Genomic DNA, 25,300 nt, shown 5'->3' on the forward strand with positions numbered 1-25,300 from the left:
TTGTGGCAATGAATGGAGTAGATGTAGAAAGTGATCAATTCCAACCCTGTAAATCACATATTTTTTCAATCTAGGAGCACATGATCTGATGAAGGAAGTAATCAAAACTTTTATTATTTAATTTCAGTTCCAGCCAGAGATTTAGTTAGCATAATTTTAATTGAAATATGAGTTAAGCATGACATTTAGGTTGTTGAAAACATATTGATGCTGTTTTACTTGGATGTAAACTATTACACACAGAAGAGCTGCACATTAGATTACAACTTAATCATAGAGTGTACATCAAAAATGCCTTGCTTGAGCACAGTCAGCAAATAGAGATTTTATTTTCTGTGGCAAAGGGAAGACTCTGGAACTAATTAGTGTTTTGTTTTATAGATATTATTTTGCATTAACTGTTCTTCAGACTTGCTGAATTCATTTTTTTCATAGGCTTTACGCATATCTATACTTATCTGGTCATTTAATAATGCCTTCCAGAAAAAAAGGCTTTCTTCTATATATTCTGCAATATAAGATATGATTTTTTTATAGCGTTATTGAGTTATAAAAATTCAGCAATTTAAAGGAAAGTTTATTACCAAATTCAGCCTGCTACACATGTACTACAGATGTAGGTATTAAACTAATTCATTACTAACTCTAGAAGATGTGGCCAAACTTTCTTTTTCATCTTTATCTAGCACAATCTACCATATTAGAACAATGGATGGCTAATACCAGACATATGAGAAGCTCAAGTTTTATCATTATAATGACTGCACTTTAGAGGGTCTTTGTAATAAAACGGTTCTATCAAATCATAAATTTTACCATATCACAGAATTTCTGTTAATATGGATTAATGGAAAGTGACATATTCCACAACATATGTTTTTCCGATTTATCTTTCCAATAATACTCTATTCTTCAGTTACTGGGAAGGTTTAGTTATAGCATTAATCATATGAGCATTAAAAAAAGTAAGATATCCTTTGACCCTATGATGTTCAATATTTTTTCTTAGTCAATAGGTACTTTAATATTGTTGTTGTACATGATGAGGTTTTCTTTAATATTTACTGGAAAATAGATGCAAGTTAACCTTTATAGCTTAGTTATTAAAGGAAACCTGTCAGGTGCAATATGCACCCAGACCCACGAGCAGTTCTGGGTGCATATTGCTAATCCCTCCCTGCCTAACAGTCCTGGTATGCATTAGCATTGATAAAAAGATCTTTAGAAAGAGTATTTCTAAAGATCGTTTATTATATGCTAAAGAGGCCAGCGACTAGTCGCAAGGGCAATACTTCCCTTGACTAGTTTGCTCCATAGCATATTTGCACATCCCTGTTATTGGGATGTGCTAACTTGTTATGAGGGTCAACTAGCCAAGGGAAGTAACACCCTTGCGACTAAGTGCTGGCCTCAGTAGCATATAATAATCGATCTTTAGAAATACTTTTCTAAAGATCTGTCTATTTATTCTAATGTATACAGGGACTGTTAGGCAGGAATCACTAATATGTACCCAGAACTGCTTGTGGTTCTGGGTACATATTGTACCTGACAGGTTCCCTTTTAACAGGTTAGTTAGTAAACTTAACTCAAAGGAGTTGTCCACTACTGGACAATCCCCACTTAACCAATTAAGGATGGGGCAATTTTTGTTTTTTACTCTTTAGTTTTTTCCTTCGCTTAGTTCAAGAGCCACAGCTTTTTTATTTTTCTATCGACATAGCCGTTTTAGGGCTTGCTTTTTGCAAAATTACTGTTACTTTTGTATGACATCATTCATTTAATCATGGGATGTACTTGAAAGCGAGAAATAGATTCCAAATATGGCAAAATAAAAGTGCAATTCTGCAATGTTCATAAAGGGTTAATCAATACAGGACCTTGTAACAGATAAAAACATTGTATGCCTCCCACCAATATCTCTGGAATGAGCCACTTTTCCTGGAGAGTGACGCTACAATGTTTTGTCACATGCTGGCTGCAGGTAATTTGCTTGTCGGCTGCATGCTTTCCTATTTCAGCAGAGTTGACATCCACCCTGACAAACTATTGATGTGCTGCAGCTAATGGCACATTTATTTATTTATTTATTTTAGTCACTTATATAGCGCTGTTAATTCCACAGCGCTTTACAGGCATGATCATCACTATCCCCATTGGGGCTCACAATCTAAATTCCCTATCAGTATGACTTTGGAGTCTGGGAGGAAATCAAAGAACCCAGAGAAAATCCGCACGTATACGGAAAGAACATACAACACAACAATGTCACATCACCCTCCAGTAAGAGTGGCGCTGAATTCTCTGGACTGGGCCACAATAGAAGGTAAGACTGTTTTTATTTTATATGGGGTGTTGAGTTGATGTCATATTTTTATGTTTGATACCTAATGCCTAATTTCATGCCAAAATGCGTTGTATAATCAGTACAGTAACAATAAAATAACTTACCCTGAAGACTCTCCGTGGATCTTCATCCTCATCTCCGGGGGTGAAAGCCTCCTATTTTTCATGAATTTTGATATAGACTCTAAGTTCTCATAATTTAAAATTTGTTTTTTTTGCAGGCTGTTCATTTCACAGCATTCATTGGGATTTGTTAAGCCCCCAAAAGGTTAAGGAAGGATATATAGTAATTGTCAAAAATGTTGGTAACCTTAAAATTGTTCCACAAAATAAAATATTTCTCCCAAAAACGTATTGAAATAACACATGTCTGTTTACGTTTTGTGTATTGGAACAACACAAAAAAACAGGTATTAAAAGGTAAATTGGACATAATTTCACACAAAGCCCCAAAATGGGCTGTAAAAAATTGTGGCTTGACAAATTTGTTTCAAGCTGGTGATGCTCGTTCAAACTCACCTGTGGAAAGTTGCAGGTGTGGGCAATATGAAAATCACACCTGAAGCCAGATAAAAAGAGGAGGTTGACTCAATCTTTTCATTGTGTGTATGTGTGTTCCACACTAATCATGGAGAATAGAATGAGAAGAGAACTGTCTGAGGATTTGAGAACCCAAATTGTTAAAAAATATCAACAATCTCAGGGTTAAAAGTCCATCTCCAGAAATGTTGATGTTCCTTTGTCCACAGTGCACAATATAATCAAGAAGTTTACAGCCCATAGCAATGTAGGTAATCTCCCTGGACATGGATGGCAGAGAAAATGATGAAAAGTTGCAACTCGGCATAGTCTAAATGGTGCACAAGCAGCCCAAGTGCCAAACAAAATTCAAGCTGTCCTCCAAGCTCATAGTGCATCAGTGTAAGTGAAAACTATCCGACAACATTTAAATGAGGACACCACTGCTGACATTGATACATCTAGTTTGCAATTTGCCAAATTGTTTGTGAGTAAAGGCCACGTCACACTAAGCAACATCGCTAGCAACATCGCTGCTGAGGCACGACTTTTGTGACATAGCAGCGATGTTGCTAGTGATGTTGCTGTGTGTGACATCCAGCAACAACCTGGCCCCTGCTGTGAGGTTGCTGGTTGTTGCTGAATGTCCTGGACCACTTTTTAGTTGTTGCTCTCCCGCTCTGAAGCACACATCGCTGTGTGTGACAGTGAGAGAGCAACAACTGAATGTGCAGGGAGCCGGCTTCTGCGGACGCTGGTAACCAATGGAGTAACCAAGAAGCCCTTACCTTGGTTACCCGATATTTACCTTCGTTACCAGCGTCCGCCGCTCTCACGCGGCGAGTGCCGACTCCCTGCTCCCTGCTCACATAGCCAGAATACACATCGGGTAATTAACCCGATGTGTACTGTGGCTAGGAGTGCAGGGAACAGGGAGCCGGCACTGACAGCGTGAGAGCGGCGGACGCTAGTAACTAAGGTAAATATCGGGTAACCAAGGTAAGGGCTTCTTGGTTACCCGATGTTTACCGTGGTTATCAGTGTCCGCAGAAGCCGGCTCCCTGCTGCCTGCACACGTAGCAGAGTACACATCGGGTAATTAATCCGATGTGTACTGTGGCCAGGTGTGCAGGGAGCCAGCGCTAAGCGGTGTGCGCTGGTAACCAAGGTAAATATCGGGTTGGTTACCCGATATTTACCTTAGTTACCAAGCACAGCATGCTTCCACGCGTCGCTGCTGGCTGGGGGCTGGTCACTGGTTGCTGGTGAGATCTGCCTGTGTGACAGCTCACCAGCAACCCGTGTAGCGACGCTCCAGCGATCCCTGCCAGGTCAGGTTGCTGGTGGGATCGCTGGAGCGTCGCTTAGTGTGACGGTACCTTAAGCCATCTTGTGAACAGATGAGATCAAGATAAAGGTATTTGGTAAGGTACATCATTCTACTGTTTACTGAAAACAGAATGAGACCTATAGAGAAAAGAATACAGTACCTACAGTCAAATATGGTGGAGGCTCAAAGATGTTTTGAGGTTGTTTTACTGCCTCTGGAACTAGGTGCCTTCACTGTGTGCAAGGCATTATAAAATCTGAAGATTGCAAAAGGTTTTGGGATCTCCATGTAGTGCCCAGTATCAGAAAGCTGAGTTTGTGTCCTAGGTCATGAGTCTTCCAGCAGGACATTGACCCCAAGCATACTTCAAGAAGCACCCAGAAATCGTAATGGAAACAAAGAGCTGCAGATGTCTGAAATGGCTAGTCTGGATGTAAATCCCATTGAACACCTGTGGATAGATCTAAAAATTGATGTTGGGAGAAGACACCCATCAAATAGGAGAGACCTGGAGCAGTTTACAAGAAAGAGTGGTCCAAATTCCAGTTGAGAGGTGTAAGAAGCTTGTTGATGGTTATAGGAAGTGATTAATTGGAGTTATTGATTCCAAAGGGTGTGTAACCAAATATTAAGATGAGGGTGCCAAAAATTTTGTCCAGTTCATATTTGGGGTTTTGCATTAAATTAAGTGCAATTTGCTTTTTTCTATGTTATTTTGTGTTATTCCAAAACACACAAAGGAAATGAACATGTGAATAACAAAACGTGTTGTTGCAATAATGTTCTTGGAAAAATACTTCATTTTCTGGAACAATTTCATGAGTGCCAACACTTTCATCCATAACTGTATCTATCTGAATAGTCATTATTTTGTAGACTGTAGGTTATAAATAAATATAAATATCATTCATGTAGATTAGTTTAAATATATGTTAACTACCTAATGTTAAACTTTGGTATACTTATCCTTTCTCTTCATCTTCTTTGCTTGTGCACCAGAGTAAGTCATTTTTCAATAACTTAGTAGATGTTAGTTCTTTTGCATTAATTATTACCAGCAATAACTTGTATTTTCTTGAATCTAATGTATTGTTACCGAAAAGTTGGTAAAATGTTCAAATATTCAGTCTATTTGGTTTTGTAGCAATAAATTGTATTTAAAAAAAATACAAGTTATAGCTTGATGAATAATAATGAATTATTAATGAAGAAATCATGAGTATCAAATCCGCCATAGTTTAATATTGAAGGTTATGAGTTGGAAATTCCTCCCTTTTTCATGTGCACTTGGCTTTCTTCAGCCTGGAGTGGTGACTATAATTTAATAAGTATATGATTAATATATGCTATAAACCACTTTTCAGATATTATTGCTCAAGCTCTCTATAGAGATTGAGCATTGACAGTGAGATATCAGAGGAGGGGTTATTGTAGTCTGAACACTGAAAAGTCCTGCTAGTTATAAAAACATAGCAAACAAACAACAGATTGGACTCTGACAAGACAGACATCCATGAATTCTATGTGTTAACCCTTGCAGCATACTGTCTTCAGCTTACATAGCAAAAACCTGCTGACAGATTCCTTTTACAAGAACTCCACTACATCTGCATCAAAGTGAAGCTGTATTACCATTTTTTTCAATCACTAAATCATGAGCTATACATAAATAACTAAAGAAGTCAAATGCACAATAATTTCACAATATTTTGTGGACTTTTGTAAGAAAGACTTATCATCAGGTGAAACGTTTACAGTATTTGCTCCCTTTTTATTTTTGCTTCTTGTTTTTTCTTCTTAAATACACCATACAGTTTTAGGGCCTTTTTTTCTTGTGCTAAGTTTTATGGTCTTTACTAATGGAGGGGGAGACTGTCTTTAGATGTGTTTGCATTATTACCCGCAATGTGAAGGAGACTGAAAAGACAAAAGACGTTAATAGGGTACTAACGTTACAAACGTCTGTGGAATAAAATCAGATCTGCCCACCTGATACAGTTGTGAAATAGTCACAATTGCTATTGAAAGTGTGTAAGTTACGGCTGCAGCAGGCACCATGAGGATTTGGCGTCAAAATTCAATTAGAAGTGGACTCCCGCGCTGTCGTAAGAAGATGGTCAGCAGTAATGTTTAAACGTGATTTTATTACGTGTTTCAGAGATCACATCTCCTTCCTCAGATAAATCACACATGTATGTGATCTTGTACATGTGTGATTTATCTGAGGAAGGAGTTGTGATGTCTGAAACGCGTAATAAAATCACGTTTAACCATTACTGCTGACCATCTTCTTACGACAGCGCAGGAGTTCACTTTTAATTGCATTATTACCCTGTGAGCTATGTCCCCATGGTAAAAATAATAAATATCAGCACTTTACAAATAAGCGCAAATCTTTGGAAATGTATGGTGAATATTAAAGAAGAAAAAACTAAAAATTGTCACACTCAGGAGAGTAGGAGGAATGAACTGAGAGCAAAAACTCACCCTTTTCTACCTCTTCAAGACTAGACTGTTTTTTAGACCTCCTCTTTTAATTTGGCCATACTTATTCGCTAATTTAAAATGTAACTTTTTTTATTATTTACTATTTATTGCTTTTCACTTTCTCTGTGTATTGGTCATCATTATTTCTGAATGTTCTGGTGGGATCCATTATTTTCAGTCTGCTACTTTTTGATCGTGTTTTAACTTAATCTACGCCACCACAGTACTCAATGGGTTAATCAAATCAAAGAGTGATGTACAACATTTGCAAACTACAGGGTGCAGGTAGGACAGTATGGTGGCTATATGGGTCACGTAATATTAAGATTGTGGTGTCACATTGGGACATCACATCCATTGATTTTCTGTGGTCTCACATTGCAACCTGCTACGGTTGCAAATGTTTCCAGATTTGTTAAGTCTTCTATGACGTGTTACCTATCGCAACTTGTCGGCAATATCTTTGTTTTTTTTACAGCAAAATCGCAGCTCTAAAATAGTCAAGTGACAGTAAAGGCCTCTTTACATGCTGCAACATCACTAGTGACGACGCTAGCGATCGCACTGCCCCCGTCGTGCGTGTGTCATGGGCAAATCGCTGCCCGTGGCGAACAATATCGCTAGTACGCGTCACACGCACATACCTTCCTAATGACGTCGCTGTGGCTGGCGAACAAACTCTTTTTTAAGGGGGAGGTTCGTGCGGCGTCACAGCGACATTACACAGCGGGCCACCAATAGAAGCGTAGGGGCGGAGAGCAGCCGCATTAACATCACTCCCACCTCGTTGCCGGAGGACGCAGGAACGCTGTTGTTCATCTTTCCCAGGGTGTCACACTTAGCGATCTGTGCTGCCTCAGGAACGAAGAACAACCTGCATCCAAAATGAGCAACGATATTTGGGAAAGGAACGACGTGTCAACAATCAACATTTTTTGCCGTTTTTCGGATCGTTAGCAGTCGCTCGTAGGTGTCACATGCAACGGCGTCGCTAACGACGCCGCATGTGCGTCACGAATTCCGTGACCCCAGCAATATCTCGTTACCGATGTCATTGCGTGTAATGGGGCCTTAAGTCTATGACAAGTTGCACAGTTTTTGGCTGTGGGACTAAAAATTTCTGATTGACGTCAATCTGTAGCCCCTAGCCTCTTTGTCTAAAAAAACAAAACTTATGTTTGCATAAGCCAATTACTTCAACATGTATTACAATCTAATTACAGTCAGAACCATAGCCATGAATTTCTGTGATCAAACTCACTAATTAGATAAATATTTATTAAAATCATCTTATCTTCGAACACATGATAAATAATTATAACATATTTCTACCATTTTGTCAAGCTGGCTAAAGAATGGATGTGGAATGGAAGTGTGCCCTAGAAAGCAAATTTCATTGTATCAATCCACCCACCCGCTCTAGTTATCATGGTAAATAGTCAATGTTTGTTAATGACGCTTCAGTCATACAGCTGGGATTCTTTAATATTTTATGAGTGTTACTTTGTTTTGCTCACAACAATCTCAGGCAGTTAAGGATTTATGAATCATGTTTTTTTTCTCGCAGCCCATCTGCAGTTTGCTATCTTTGCTAGCCTTGAGAATATGTTTAAATTTATTAAAGCGAAGCAAAGACTCATTATTTCAAAGGAGAGCCAAAGTGACACAGTGAATTGGTTATTAATGGAAAGGCACTGCCATAGGGCGATTGAAATTTAATGATATCCTACAAGAAAAAAATGAGGGTGTCACTTTCCAAAAAGTCACGCTAAATGCCAGCCTTTTTAAGGTCCTGCCGCTAATTTTATGCCTACACACAGTAATGTTTTCAGAAACGTTTAGGAAACACGGACCAGTGACTGTACTGATTATCCTTTTCACCTTCTCGCCTCTTCCAAATGGATTTGTGCAGTGAGCGATTTAATCTCTAAATATAGGAAATGTTAAAAAAAAAATAACATTGCTGTTTTTCACAAGCTAAGGGCATTTTGAATTCCTCTAGAGATGGACTTGCAAATATGCTATCTCCATATGCTGGATTCAAGGCTTTAAAATGTTAATCCTTATACAGTACCAGGAATAAAATATTTTAAATCTCTCAAGCAATTTACAAATGAATACATACTGAAGGGTGTTATATTAAATGCTTAACTACTTAAAGGGTATCTGTCACCAAATAGCCCTTTTCATTTTGGCACATTTGTAAGATTTTCTAATATAAAAAGTTAGTTGCTGCAAGGACAAGGATTTAGAAGAGATTTTTTTTTAAAAAATAATCTACTTTTCAATTTATTTCAATTCAGTATATTCAGATTAATGTTTGAGACAGTGCCACACAGTAAATTAATTCTAACTGTTTTCCCATGAGGGAATTTGCTAACATAAAAGCCTCAGTCCATAATATCGAATTGTTATTTGACACATGGACACTTTCTGGCATTGTACTTTTATCAATTCTACCTTTTCAACTGGTTTTCCATCATGTTTTTGGTTTATTGCTAGAAAACGCCATCGCTTTATATACAGTCGAAGCCAACCTCTGGGACCCCCTTGATCCTGAGAATGTAGTGCTGATTCAGTATGTTGATGCCTTCTGATGTTTCCTTGCAGAGTAACCCTGTTCACTTGGATACAGTTCCTTGCATAGCTGGGTGGCCGAGAGTGTTATAGTGCAAAAAAATGCAAAATAAAAGTGTTATAAAATAGCTTTAGACCCCACTATAGCTTCTCATACAGCCAGCTCAGATCTCATAGTTTGCACTGACGAGGGGCAATCACCCCAAAACACTGTGTCTGCAAATTGAGGTTCTGATATCTCATAAATCCTAAGTCATATGAAAGACTCATTAAAGGGCCACTTTTGACTTTTAAGATTACTACTTCCAATAGGTGGCACTAGAGTTTGTGTCCCTGAAGAGACAAATTAAATATTTCCCAGAGGAGCATTGCAGCTATAAGACTCCTCACTGGCAGCCAGATTAGTTTGTCAGTCTCCACAAGGAGAAAATTGTATCCCCTTCAGAAAATTATAAGACTGACCCACAACTGGTTATAAAGTGATGGCTTACCTTAGTGATATGGTGTCACAACATAAGATTAGACTTTTGAGAATTCAAATTGATACCTTAAGATGACTCTTAAAGGGAACCTGTCAGGTGCAATATGCACCCAGAAAAATTAGCAGTTCTGGGTGCATATCTCTAATTTCTGCCTAACCGTCTATGTATATAGTAGCACAGATAAAAAGATCTCTAGAACAAGTATTTCTAAAGATCTTCTAAGATATGTTAGTGAGCGCAGGGACTAGTCGCATGGAAGTTAGTTCCTGAGCTCATTCAGCCCGACCACAGGGGTGTGCTAACATGCTATTCAATGCCCATTACCCAGCATTATCAGTGGTGATGCACGTACCTGTGTCCATTGTCACCACTTCAGTACCCTTGGCTTATGGTCAGTGTGCATGATCAGAATGCCCTGCATTTCTGGTCCTACGCACTATGAAGCTGAGTGGACGTATTCTGGCTTTATAGAGGTCTAATGTGCATGACCAAAAGTGCCGGGTATTCTGATCATGCGCACTGACCCAGCGTTCTGAAGCGGTGACACTGGACACAGAATGAGTGCAGGAACCAACACCCTTGCAACTAGTCCCTGCGCTCATTAGCCTATCATAAAGGATCTTTAGAAATACTTGTTCTATCTTTTTATGTATGCTACTAGATACAAGGATTAGAAATATGCACCCAGAACTGCTCGTGGTTCTGGGTGCATATTGCACCTGACAGGTTCACTTTAAAGGGAGTCTGTCAACCCAAACATTCAGGCATATTGGGGGCACCCCTGATGAGGCTGGGCAGTAACTCTTTTACCACCTGTTGATTTTCCGTTTTTTATTTTAGTTTTTTCCTGCCCTTCTTCCAACTGCCATAACTTTTTACATTTTTCTGTCAATATAGATGTATAAGAGCTTGTTTTTTGCTGGACGAGATGTACTTTTTTGAATTCAGAAGTTTGCCCCCCCAAAAATTGTGTTTTCATTTCCATTTTCTGAAACCCGTAGCGTTCTCATTTTTTGAGATCTGGAGCTGTGTGTGGACTTATTTTTTGCACCTAAAGCTGACGTTTTTAATTATACCAGTTCTAGGTACATGTGATGTTATCATCACCTTTTATTCCATTCTAATGCGATGTTGCGGCTACTAAAAAAAAACAATTCTTGCTTTTTGATTCTCTTTCTCACTACACCTGTTACTAGTTAGATCAGGGGTGGGGAACCTCCGGCCCGCGGGCCGCATGCGGCCCGCCATGACCTTTTCTGCGGCCCGCGGGCAGATTTCCAGGGGCGGCAGTGCTACGGCCGCCGCGGTATTACCAGTTGCCGGCCCTTTAAATCTTCACATGCGCTGCTTGCGCGCACCAATGAGCGTTCTCGGTGGCAGGTGCCAGCGTGCTCAGGACTTACTTTGTGGGCGGGTTTATCGCTCTGCGATTCCGTCCCACATCACCTTCACCGCCTCCAGCATTGTGCCGCCCACTCTCCAGCGCTTGTGTTCCCACCGCTGCACCGCGCTGTGTGCCGCCTTCTCCCCGCCCCTTCTCCGGTGCAGTATGCCCCCTCCACTGCTGTGTGCAGCTCCACGGCGCTATGTGCCGCCTGCTCCCCGCCCCCTCCACTGTGGTGTGCAGCTCCACGGTGCTATGTGCCGCCTGCTCCCCGCCCCCTCCACTGCGGTGTGCAGCTCCACGGCGCAATGTGCCGCCTGCTCCCTGCCGCCTCCACCGCTGTGTGCAGCTCCACGGCGCTATGTGCCGCCTGCTCCCCGCCCCCTCAACTGCTGTGTGCAGCTCCACGGCGCTATGTGCCGCCTGCGCCCCCCTCCACTGCTGTGTGCAGCTCCATGGCGCTATGTGCCGCCTGCTCCCCGCCCCCTCCACTGCTGTGTGCAGCTCCATGGCGCTATGTGCCGCCTGCCGGCTCCACTGCTGTGTGCAGCTCCACGGCGCTATGTGCTGTCTGCTCCCCGCCCCCTCCACTGCTGTGTGTAGCTCCACGGCGCTGTGTGCCACCCGCTCCCCGCCCCTTCTCCGGTGCAGTATGCCCCCTCCACTGCTATGTGCAGCCTCCCCGGTCTCCTTCTAGTGATGTCTGTTTGCCCCCCCCTTAGTGATGTCTATGTGCCCACCCTCAGTCATATCTATGTGCCCCACCTTGGTGATGTCTATGTGCTCCCCCCTTAGTGATGTCTGTGTGCCCCCCTCAGTCATGTCTATGTGCTCCCCCCTCAGTCATGTCTATGTGCCCCCACTTAGTGATGTCTGTGCGCCCCCCCATCAGTGATGCCTGTGCCCCCTTAGTGATGCTTGTGGCCTCCTAGTGATGTCCATGCCCCCCTAGTGCTCTCTGTGTCGCCTTAGTGATGTCTGTGCCCCCCCCAGTGCCATCTGTGCCCCACAGCAATGCTTATGCCTCCCAGTGAACTAGTAATGTCTGTTCCCCAGCCCCTCTTGTCATGTATATGCCCCCAGCATCTCTTGTCATATATATGCTCTCAGACCCTCCTGTCATGGATATGCCCCAGCATCTCCTGTGATATATACATCACATTGGAGATGCTAGGAGCATATACATCACAAGAGGGGATGGAGCATATACATCATAGTGGAGACGCTGGGGGCATATACATCACACTGGAAATGTTGGGGCCATACATATCATAGATCTCACAGGAGGGGCTGGGCGCATAGATCTCACAGGAGGGGTTGGGCTCATAGATCTCACAGGAGGGGCTGGGTGCATATACTTCATAGGAGGGGCTGGGCACATATACATCAAATGAGAGGCTGAAAGCATATACATCACAGGAGGGGGTTGGGGTCATATACATGTCCCCAGACCCTCGTGTGATGTATGTGCCCCCAGTGTCTCCAGTGATGTAGGTGTCTCCTGGATGTACAGTATATACAGCAGTCTCAGCGTCTCCTATGTGATGTACATACAGCAGTCCCAGCGTCTCCTATGTGATGTACATACAGCAGTCCCAGCGTCTCCTATGTGATGTACATACAGCAGTCCCAGCGTCTCCTATGTGATGTATATACATCAGTCCCAGCGTCTCCTATGTGATGTATATGCCAACTGCCCCTTCAGTCATGTATATGTCTCCTGTGATTTATATACTCCAGTCCCTGTGTCTGTTGTGTGATGTATATAGTCTACCAATCTTATCACAAAGATTTGCCTGCGCTCCAGACCATGACAAACCTGAAAAAGAGAGAAGCAACATAAGTATCACTGAACATCACAGCCGCACAAAAGAGAAGCCGCTCCAGCCACCACAGTAGGGGTGAGTTAATTAACTTTTTGACCAATTATAGCCGGTTCATTTTCACACTGATAATTTTGTGCAGCCCCCGAAGGTTGGCAGAAATTTTCAAATGGCACCCGGCAGTAAAAAGGTTCCCCACCCCATAGTTAGATTAATTGATTTCATATTTTGATAGATTTGTTTTTTCTGAAAGCGGCAATACCAATTAGGTGGGTTTTTTATTATTGTTTTATTTTCAATGAGGCAAAAGGGGGGTGATTTGAACTTAAAGGTTTTTTATTTTCTCCTACTTTTCAAAACTTATTTTACATTTTTAATTGATTTTTCTACTACCCTTAGGGGACTATCCAATCGCTTTTGGTGTACTGAGCCATGCTTCAGCATCACTCTGATCAGCAGAAATGCTGGTTTCCTGAGACTGCCGGCACTCTGCTGGCATTCACAGGAAGTGAGTCATGACAGCGAAAGGGGTCATCAGCTGACCCCACGCTAACATTGCAACCAATTGGCGCCCCATGATCACATCACACATGTTAGATTGCGGCCAAATTTTTACAGCACAATCTAACCAGTTAACAGGGGTGTGTGAATCAAACATCCATCCGTACCTGTTAGCCATCCCTGTGCAGGGAATAAAGCGTGCTCACTGCGTGAGCCCACATTAGAGAGAGGGAGGTGACTTAGGATGTACAGGTACATCCTAGGTTGTAAAGAGGTGAAAGCCCCATTTAAACTAGATGATTTTTTAATTTTAAATGATCATCATTCAAGTGGTTTAATAACCTGTTTACACAGGCAGAGGGCGCTGTAGATGTCATAGGCGGCCACTGTTCTTGGAGATGTAGATCCTGTTTACTTCAATAATTGCTTTACTGAGAATGATGATCTTTTGAGCAAACCAAAAGTTCATTTTACCCTACGAATGACAATTTTGCTCATTTGTCAGGTGATTGACAGCCTGTTTTTACTCCAAGATCATCATGTATGAGCATCCATAGGAATGCTCGTTCACAGTAATCTTGCCCCTTGAGTCTGCCATATTAAAGCTGCCTTTTCTTAAGTCCAGTATCTGTTACTGACAATATATTAATAGATTAATTACAAAAAATAAAAGCAACATTGGAAAAAAAAGCTGTCTTCTAAAACATTTTCTGTCATACATAATTAGACTTGAAAACATTTCTGAAACATCTTTGCTTATTTAAATCTGATCAATTTATTACAGGTTTTAATGACAACAGTACTTTTAATTAGATGCATGTGTGCGATCTGTTTGTGGGTTTTTTCGGGATATTTGCTTGACACTACTTTCTATGAAAGTCCAAAATTTGCATAAGATCCAAGGAATCACATTAAATGCACCATAAAACAGAGCTCATACTTTATTGTATATTCCCAGGCTGATTAGTTATAATTTCCTATATAACATGAAGTTAGGAAATTATCATGTAAAAAATAATAAATTGAAGGCTGAGCAATCTTCAAAAAATAACGAGTTTATATTTATGAATTTTACACAAGACTAGTTTCAATATGCAGTGCAAGGAAATGTAGCTGTTACAGGATGTTAGTGCATAATATTTAATGTCCAGATGATATTAACTTGATTAAAAAGAGCAAACTGTACAAACAAAACCGGGAGTGGAATACATTTTTTTTATTTATATTTGACATTCAGTTTGATTTATATTTCAAAATCAAATAATCTGTAAAGGAGGAAAGCTATTAAAACTACTCTGATAACAAAGTATTATCAACAGGAATATACTTTGTTTTCTAATTATAATACATGTATATATTTTTTTGTATACTTTTTTTTGCTTGCATTTATGTCTTCTATTGACATTTTGATCTTGTTATTATATTATATTTTTCTTATATTTTATGAAATTGAGTTTATTTCATACTGTAATATTTGATGATTCCAGAATATATAATAATAATAATAATAATAATAATAATAAAGTGTGAAGCCCTTCTTATGCCTTCTATAACTCTCAGATGAACGAAAGATTGGTTAATCATTCAGCCAGCATCTATCTTGCCTTTTTGTCCCATATACAGGAACATACGCTTTGTCAGGCACACGTGTTCTCTGTGAGAGAGCTGCTTCCAGACATCTCTGCCAGTGATTGGCTTTTCTGTTAATGAACAAAAAAGTGGCTATCTGAAATGGGACATGTGGCATCCTAATCTTTCACAACATCATCTGTTGAGCACGCCCATGCACATTAGACAGTTTGCGAAATCTCTTTCTAACTGTTAGTTTGACTGATGTTGGCCTAATGTGTATGAAGGACCTTGAGATTTAGGAGATTTGGAAAAACGTAAATGGTATTTCTATGAGATCAAAAACAAAATGGGGCAATGGCAATGACATAAGCTTCAGGATCCATGTTTTAAAGGGAACCTGTCAGGTGCAATATGCACCCAGAACCACGAGCAGTTCTGGGTGCATATTGAAAATCCCTGCCTATCTGCCCAATTATCTAGTAGCATACATAAAGAGATCTTTACGAAATATATTTCTAAAGATCCTTTATAATATGCTAATGAGGCCAGGGACTAGTCGTAAGGGCTTCCTGCACTCATTCCGCCCTCTTAGCATGGTAGCAGACACACAGGGCGTGCTAAAATGCTATTCAATGCAGCATCACCAGTGGTTACGTGTGTACATGGGTTCACTGTGACGGCTGAGCAGAAGTCCCAGCACTTCCGATCATACGCAGTAGACGTCACTGAAGCCGGGATGCGTACACCCGGCTTCATACTGCACATGACTGGAAGTGCTGGGCATTTAGATCAGCAGTCACAGTGGACACAGGTACGCGCATCACCTCTGGTGATGCTGCATTGAATAGCATGTTAGCATGCACCTGTAAGCATGCTAACATGCTAAAAGGGTGAAATGAGTGCAGGAATTAACAGCCTTGTGACATGTCGCTGGCCTCATTAGCATATCATAAAAGATCTTTAGAAATACTTTTTCTAAAGATCCTTTTATCTATGCTAATGTATACAGGGACGGTTAGGCAGGGATCAGCAATATGCACCCAGAACTGCTCGGGGTTCTGGGTGCATATTGGACCTGACAGGTTCCCTTTAAGGATGTGACATTCATTCTACAACAGCTATCACAGAATCTTCCTCATCTATATGCATGCTTGGCTGAGCATGTATGTTTATTTTATGGTGAAGACGAGGCAATCCATTACTGGACATCTTTGGTGGCAGCTCATCTGCCACTACAGCAACTGATAAGTCATATATTTGGACAATCCTAAAAAACAAAAATCTGTCGGTTTAGCTATTTATCTAATGAGTATGTCCAGCTTTAACTATTAGGGTTGTTTGTAGGTATTAACAGCAATGTGAAAGAAAAAACTACAGTGAGCTTCTGCTAGCGCTCAACGTGGCTATGTATAATTTATACCACCATACAGAAAAACATACAGGTTTTTGTCAGCCATAATCCATAAAAATAATATTTCATCATGAACTTTTGCACGGACTTTATTCTCCCCTAGAAGCATTGCTCTTATTGAAGACTACTAGGGTCCACAAAAGTGGCACTCTGAGCTCTGCAGGACTCATTTGTATTGCTAACCTGTCGAGAAGTCTGTGCCTCTATATACATGTGGCCTTCGTGTACACTCACAATAATGGCTTTACTTTTTTACAACGTGGAACAAAAGAGTTGCCAAAACCTGTCATTTGCTTTACCTGTTAACATATGTTACAATTTCAGAATACGTCTACACTAACATTTGAGATCTGTTTCTAACAGAGACAGGTAAAGAAACATAAGAGAAATGGATGCCTAAAGGACAGCAAAGGTTTAGAAATGGATCCTTTTGACAGACCTGCTGTAAAAATTAAAACTTTGACTCCAGTTCGGCATCTAATTGCAGCAGTTTTTGTTGCAGTTCAGTTTTTCCTAGATGTGTCTGTTAATACCTGTACTTTTTTTTAGCATGAAACCAGGGTTCCCAAACCTGGGGCTCGTAGTCCTATGAAGTGTGTCTCGCAGCTGTCTGACAGCTAGTTACATTAGCTCCTGTTCTAGTAAACAGCTATGAAGAGCTGGTCTCCAGATGTTGAATTATGTGATTAGCCCCACACAGAAGAGCTGATATGGATGGCCATATAGTGGCCTTGGGGGTATGGTAAACTGGAGACAGGATGATACGTCTAGAGGAGTTGCTTGAAGTTTGATGTGACAGTGTGGTGGGAATGCTTACTGCAAGAATACTGAATAGGGTTATGTGGAACCCTTTAATTTTTGGTATACTGCTTTAGTGTGATTTCTGTGGAAAATCTTTGGCTGTCATTACATCGGTAATGGGGACTCTGGGTGTCACTACTGCAAGGTAGATTAGAGCTGGATATCACTCCTAAACCTCTCTGAGAGCTGAATGTGGCTCTCATTGTCAGAAAGATTGGGGGCTCACTGCTCTAAATGGATGTTATAAGGCATGACAATCCATTATAGCCTGTTTCCCATAAACTATAATATAAAATAAAAAACGCATTTGTCCAATAGCAAAAAATATGTTGGTTTTTGTCCGTAAAAAAATGCCACCTTATTCAAATGGATGACATTTTATGAAATTAAAGACTTTGAATGAGTCGTGTAAGGCCCGTTTCACACATCCGGCATTTCGCCGGATTGCAGGATCCGACACACTCCAGTACAGTGTAAATACTGTAAAATGGCATTGCGTCAACCTCCGGTCAAATACTTCGGTCACATGACAGCATTTGATCGGAGGTTGCAGCGATGCCATTGTACTATATTACACTGTACTGGAGTGTGTCGGATCCAGCAGTCCGGTGAAATGCCGGATGTGTGAAATGGGCCTTACTGGTCTTTTTTATTTACATTTTTCAAGTCCTCTAATGGATTGAAATAATTGAAAAAAGTGTGAACAAAGTCTTATAGCAATATATTTATACTTCAGATCGCATGTACATTGGCATCTTGTCTTATTTGTATCTAAGAAAATATGGAAATTAGGTTGCAAATTAAAAATATGATTTTAATGAAAACATACATTGACCATGAGAGCAAAGATAAGATGGAAATAAATACAACATATTTTTAATAGAGCTAGTTTTCATTGAAAAAATGACTACTGCTAATTTATACACACACCTCGAATGTAAATGTTTCACTTTGAAGCATTTTTTACTGCATACTACAATGACCTAAGTATATAATGTTTAAGAAATAAAAGCCGGTGCTAATATTAGACATGGAGCCTCTAACAAAGACATCAGGTGGAATATTTTGATTTGTATGAACAGTACCGCTAGCATTTGAAAAACGACAGAATGACATTCTACTTTTTTTGCCAAGTTTTCTTTACAGTCATTTTAGTTGACGGCCCCTTTTAGTGTCTCACCTTCCAATGAAAGAGGAGACAATTAATGGGAGGGTGATTTATCACTGCCAGGAACTGTCAAGGACTTTTGTTGTAGTCAGAGAAAAAGCAATTTCACATTATGGCATTTCATTCGTAATACAATGTATTTACAGCTCACAGTTTTATTTTCAGAGCCCATTATCAGGTGAAACAGTTGCATCTGAAATGTTGTTTGTGACATAGGTGACCTGTTAGGATTTGATAAGTATTTACGCCAGAGCACAAGGGGCTCACACATCTGCTGCTGGCAGAAGCAATGGAAAAAAATAACCTGGAAATGAGGCGTTTGATTTTTCTGGTTCCTACACTCGAGCATCTGTTGCTATAATTAAGTGGCGTTCAATAATTGCATAGCAGTGGTGAAATAAACATATGCATTCCTGCCAGCTTTTAGGATTTGGTGTCCTTATAGAATGAGACAAACAATGTGACTACCACAAGAAAAATGTCTTTGAAATATCAACTTTCAATAGCTTTGTAAAGTTAATACAACATTTGGCCTTTTAACCTGAGCCGTATTAAATAACAATGAATGGTACAAGTTGGCCTCCAAACTGCGATAAATTCCTACCTGCTTAGGAAATAATTTGAATACAAATGATTATAGAGGCCGTATCAGTAATGTATTGTACAGAACAAGATCAATCATCCAGTCCGTAATGCCACATACAATAAATGAGTATTCCAGTATGTGGGTAGTAAGAATTACATTCCAGGCAAAATTTTTATGATAATAATTCTAACAATAAAACTTGCATTATTCCAGTTAAAGTAAAATAGTCAAATGTGTAAAGAATATATTGCCAAAATGGCTTTCGTGTTACAAATACACTTAAAAGTGATCATATTATCTCCCCTGACAGGTTTGGGAAATTATAAAAACCTGTATTCTTTACACTGGTCTTAATAAAAAGCACGCTGTAGTACAATGCACCTAATTTTTTTTAAGACGCGCACACCTCTTATTTACGCTTATCTTGCACTGTGTATGCGCCAGAAAAATCCATTAGCTGTCATAGATTTGCAATACAATTGAAGGCACTTTCTGGCTAAAAGGGAACCAGTCACCAGTTTTTCCCTTATGAGCTGCAGCCACCACCAGTTAGCTCTTATATACAGCATTCCAGAATACTGTATATAAGATCCTAAAGAGGAGGGGAGCCAGCACTGCTCATGAATGGCATGCAACAATGAGAAAATAAAAAGTGTAATATTCACAAATTCATTCCTTTTGTAACAAAACAATGAGATTTTTTGCAAATGATTGATCAATGATTTGAGCCCCGCTGCCCCATCACGGCAAATCTCTATAGGGGGGTCCCTACACTATGTTATAAATTATTATCGTACCATAAGGTCTCATCATATAATGAGCAGGACCATATAAGAAATACCACCTACCCGAGACATGTCTGAACCGCTCCCATCCTGCAAGGACTGACAGCTGCGAATAAAGGCAGCCCAGGTGCCAGTGTGTGTGGCAGAACCACACACACCGGCACAATGTCAGAACTGGCCCTCACAGTGCCAGATTTGCAATATAATTTAAGGCATTTTCTGGCTTAAAGGGAACCAGTCACCAGTTTTCCCCTTATGAGCTGCAGCCACAAACAGTGAGCTCTTATATACAGCATTCCAGAATACTGTATATAAGATCCTAGGCAACTCTGTAAAATGTAAAAAACACCTTTATAATACTCACCTACGGGACGGTCCAGTCCGATGGATGTCGCTTCTCTCGATCCTGCGCCTCCTCCATCTTGTGCAACTGTTGTCCTTTTGCCCAGCCCTGTGTGGATTACACAGCCTATGTTATCCACAGGCCTCCATTATGCTCCTGCGCATGTGCACTTCTCTCTATCCAGCTGAGGGCAGATCAAAGTACTGTAGTGTGTATGTGCAGGCAATCTTTCACCTTTCCTCGCACCTGCGCATTACAGTACTTTGCTCTGCCCTTAGCAGGGGAGATGAAAGTGCACCTGTGCAGGAGCACAATGGAGGCCTCTGTGGATGACATAGGAAGCGTCATGCACATGGGTCTGGGCAGGAAGACGGCGGCTGCACAGGATAGAGGAGGCGCCAGACCGAGAGCTGTAACACCTATATGACCGGACCGCCTCCTAGGCAAGTATTATAAAAGTTTTTATGTTCTACAGAGCGGCCTTGGCTCTTATATACAGTGTTCTAGAAAGCTGTCTATAAGGGCTCACTGGTGGTGGCCCCAGCTCATAAGGGAAAAACCTGATGACAGGTTTCCTTTAAAATAACTAGTACATTTTACAGGATGGTCATGGCCCTTCCCTTACGAGTAAGTTCTACCCACTTTTCTTAAGTTCCATGTGTATCATAATAACAAAAATTCAGAAATCATGGAGTGACTATGTTGTGTGCTATGATGTGAACCTTGCTTTATACCAGAAAACTGATCTAGGGGTATTTATAAATGTCTCCAATGTCTGCCCCAAATCTTCTTTTCTTCTACTGCATCTTTTCTGCTCATCACTATCTCTGAGTCTAATGTCTCGATTGGATTTTCCCTCCCTTTGTTGAGTCAGTCTGATCCTGAATATGTTGCAATTAAGTTCTTTTTTACCCCCTTAGTGACCAAGTCAGTTTATTCAAATCTGACATGAGTTATATTATGTGGAATAACTCTGGAATAGTTGCATAGTTTTTAAGGTTGAAGGTAGATTCAAGTCCATCAAGTTCAACCTATACTCTGACATGTTGAATGTTTCACATCCTAGTGATTTTGAGATTGTTTTTCATCATACATTATACTTTATGCTCTAAATTTAGGTTGATATATTTTGCTTCAATTTATAAAACAATCATACATTTGCCATAAAAACAAAACAGCAATTTTTATATTTGAATATTTACAGTTCAACAAGATAGTTGTAGCATACAAAATAGTTAATAATATTTCCCTTATGTCTACTTTACATCAACACTATTTGTCATGTCCTTTCATTTTGTCAGGATGTAAGAAGGTTTTAAAATTTTGCAGCAGTTTTTCAAGGAAATTTATCCCTCCCCCCAAATGTTTTTAGTGACCTATTCAGTTTTTAATTTACTTTGGGGGACCTGTATATTGGAAAACTCCCACCTCTCAACATATTCAGTTCTGCTCTCATCTAGTTTGTTAACCCTTTAGGTGCTGTTCAGGAATGAACGCAAAGTGTAATGGCAGGAATGAAAAATAATATTTTTACCACTAAAGTGTTGCCAACATCTGAACAAGCCACCCCTTAAGGCTATTTATTAGCCTTGAATTTCCATGGCAATCACCAGGATGCATCAATTGTGATCTCAGGGTGACAATTGGGTTAAAAAGGGAGCCTTCATGCTCTGTTAAGCATCTACAGTCATGGCCAAAAGTTTTGAGAATGACACCAAAATTATATTTTCACATGATCTGTTGCCTTCTGGTTTTCAATTGTGTTTGTCTGATGTTTACATCACATACAGAAATAAAATTGCAATCATATTATGAGTACCAAAAGGTTATATTGACAGTTAGAATGAGTTAATGCAGCAAGTCAATATTTGCAGTGTTGACCCTTCTTCAGGACCTCTGCAATTCTCCCTGGCATGCTCTCAATCAACTTCTGGATCAAATCCTGACTGATAGCTGTCCATTCTTGCATAAGCAATCCTTGCATTTTGCCAGCATTTGATGGTTTTTGTTTGTCCACCCGTCTCTTGATGATTGCCCACAAGTTCTCAATGGGATTAAGATCTGGGGAGTTTCCAGGCCATGGACCCAAAATCTCTATGTTTTGTTCCATGAGCCATTTAGTGATCACCTTTGCTTTATGGCAAGGTGCTCCATCATGCTGGAAAAGGCATTGTTGGGCGCCAAACTGCTCTTGGACAGTTGGGAGAAGTTGCTCTTGGAGGACATTCTGGTACCATTCTTTATTCATGGCTGTGTTTTTAGGCAAGACTGTGAGTGAGCCGATTCTCTTGGCTGAGAAGCAACCCCACACATGAATCGTTTCAGGATGCTTAACAGTTGGCATGAGACAAGACTGGTGGTAGCGCTCACCTCTTCTTCTCCTAATAAGCTGTTTTCCAGATGTCCCAAACAATCGAAAAGGGGATTCATTTGAGAAAATGACTTTACCTCAGTCCTCAGCAGTCCACTCCCTGTACCTTTTGCAGAATATCAGTCGGTCCCTGATGTTTTTTCTTTAGAGAAGTGGCTTCTTTGCTGCCCTCCTTGAAACCAGGCCTTGCTCAAGCAGTCTCCGCCTCACAGTGCGTGCAGAAGCACTCACACCAGCCTGCAGCCATTGCTGAGCTAGCTCGGCACTGCTGGTAGTCCGATCCCGCAGCTGAAACAGTTTTAAGATACGATCCTGGCGTTTGCTGGTCCTTCTTGTGCGCCCTGGAGCCTTTTTGGCAACAATGGAAGCTCTCTTCTTGAAGTTCTTGATGATGCGATAGATTGTTGATTGAGGTGCAATCTTTGTAGCTGTGATACTCTTCCCTGTTAGGCCATTTTTGTGCAGAGCAATGATGGCTGCACGTGTTTCTTTAGAGATAACCATGGTTAACTTAAGAGAAACAATGATACCAAGCACCAGCCTCCTTTTAAAGTGTCCAGTGGTGTCATTCTTACTTAATCATGACTGATTGATCGCCAGCCCTGTCCTCATCAACACCCACACCTGTGTTAATGGAACAATCACTAAAACAATGTTAGCTGCTCCTTTTAAGGCAGGAGTGCAATGATATTGAAATGTGTTTTGGTGGTTAAAGTTCATTTTCTTAGCCAATATTGACTTTGCAAGTAATTGCTGTTAAGCTGATCACTCTTTATGACATTCTGGAGTATATGCAAATTGCCATTAGAAAAACTTAAGCAGTAGACTTTGTAAAAATTAATATTTGTAGCATTCTCAAAACTTTTGGCCATGACTGTAGATGCATCTTCACTATTGATAGCAGCAACTAGAGGGTTAAACAGCCATGGTGGATGTCAACACTGATGCAGCAGGATGTCTGCTGCTGCACTTTTCCCCATCAGGCATGTTAATATTTTAGATTTCAGGTCAGTAAAAAGGTGTGTGGATGGTCAGTAAGGGGTTAAGTGTTCCTTTCTTCTGGTATAGCTGCGTGCTGTGAAGCCCAGTACTGCAGACCTCAATATTTTCCAGTCTAACATATTGTGCCATCAGTCAAGGTATTTTAATATGTAGAATTTATATAAACAGTATTAAGTTTTCATTTTATTGTAAGACGTTTTTTTGAGACGTGTGGCTCAAGACTACCAGTTTTAAAAATCAAAATGATTTTGTGATACATTGTCACAATATGTGTATGTTGTGTGTTTCAACATATGGCCACCCACTGGTGGGGATGTGAATTGCAGCCCGTTGTGGATTTTGGTAGTATGCTGCAATATTTGTTTTGTGAGAAATAAGTCCTTAACCAACGGAAGAACATGTACGGTTGGACACATTGGTACATTAGGCCTATTTTGCCTACATGTGCAGTATAGATAATACACTTTCATCACCATCATGCTCGCATATCTTAAAGCTATACATTTTTGAATGCAGTTAAAATATTGTTTTTTATGCTACAGCAGTAGATCAGTGCATGAATCTATATATAAATGTATATAAGGGGATAGTTTGAAACTGAGATTCAGTGACTTTCAAAACCAATCCTTATCTTATCTGTGTTATCAGTGTAAAACCTGCGCCATACAACTGCTCCAGTGAATCTGAGCTCCGATATACAACATTGGTGCTTATTGACCCAGGGAATATTTGTGTGCAGTCAGGTTAACCACCTGTCAATTACATTTGGCAAGATCACGGAGAAGAGCAGTCACCAGTAACTTGTTGCTACAGATGTGTCATGATGACTTTTACTTCTCACCTATTCAGGGCTATTTGATTCCATCAGTCACGGTGTCATTAGAGTGCTAATGCCACATTGAGTTGTGCTAGGGCAGGAGACCCTATTCTTGGTGATCAGATATGTTAGAAGTTAGCACTTTTTGGATAGGTAATATAAACCAGCAGTAACAGTTTGCAAAACAAATAAATAAAATTACCCTAGTTATAAACTTATCTTGTGCATGACAATTGTTTCTTAGGGACTGTTCAGAAAGGCACAATGTAAGAACTAGTATTTACCCTATGCTGGGATTTTTAATGGGAATATTGGAGTGCGCTGTAAATAAAACACGGGCGATTATTTCCGAGTATAAACACCAATACAATTTACATTGGAATAAATGTTAGATTTTTCTAAAGTAATTATTCATAGTTTTAATTACGGTTAATTTTTAATACAGTTTTATTTTATTTTTATAATAATAATAATAATAATACAGTAGTAGTATAAATACATATTTTAGCATAAAAACAAATTTTATTGCTTTGTATCAATTATCTATTGCCTTGTACATGTTATTTCAAAATTTAACCACGCTGACACATGGAAATTTGCCACCAAAATAACATTTTTTTTCAACAAAATGGGGATTTAATCCGCTTGTAGCACCTTAACTTCACATATGCACCTGAGGAAGGCTCTATGCCGGAGCTGAAAACTGGTTAGTGTTTTTTTTTTACCTAAGTAAACTATTGTTTGTATACTTACCTGCTACTTGGAATTAGTCTTCCATGGATGCTAACAGTGCACTCCTATCTTCCTACTATCACAACCCAACATATCCAATACCTGATCATATATGTTACGTGCCCACGATCATAATTAGGAGTGTTTTGGACCTACCGTGTCTTCGCTGTGTCCAAAACGCTGGATGGGATGTATAGAAATCCCATGCCCTCTGTGCTTCTTTTATACACTCTGTAAACTGTCATGTGGCGTGGCTCCAAGCC

At 40.2% G+C, this 25,300-nt stretch overlaps 1 protein-coding gene across 9 annotated transcripts in view; it reads left to right on the top strand.

Moving 5' to 3' along the window:
* Positions 1-25,300, top strand: part of DACH1 (dachshund family transcription factor 1) — a 509,086-nt gene that overhangs the window by 411,398 nt on the left and 72,388 nt on the right. For 6 of the 9 annotated variants that reach the window (XM_075336822.1, XM_075336823.1, XM_075336824.1 and 3 more), the window contains one exon: positions 2,126-2,326. The exons of the other annotated variants lie outside the window; for them this stretch is intronic. In XM_075336822.1, the coding sequence (XP_075192937.1) occupies positions 2,126-2,326 (201 nt within the window). The remainder of the gene's footprint in view (positions 1-2,125; positions 2,327-25,300) is intronic. 9 annotated transcript variants of the gene reach the window in all.

Source organism: Anomaloglossus baeobatrachus, chromosome 2, assembly GCF_048569485.1.
Source record: "Anomaloglossus baeobatrachus isolate aAnoBae1 chromosome 2, aAnoBae1.hap1, whole genome shotgun sequence".
In the NCBI taxonomy this organism is placed as follows: domain Eukaryota; kingdom Metazoa; phylum Chordata; class Amphibia; order Anura; family Aromobatidae; genus Anomaloglossus; species Anomaloglossus baeobatrachus.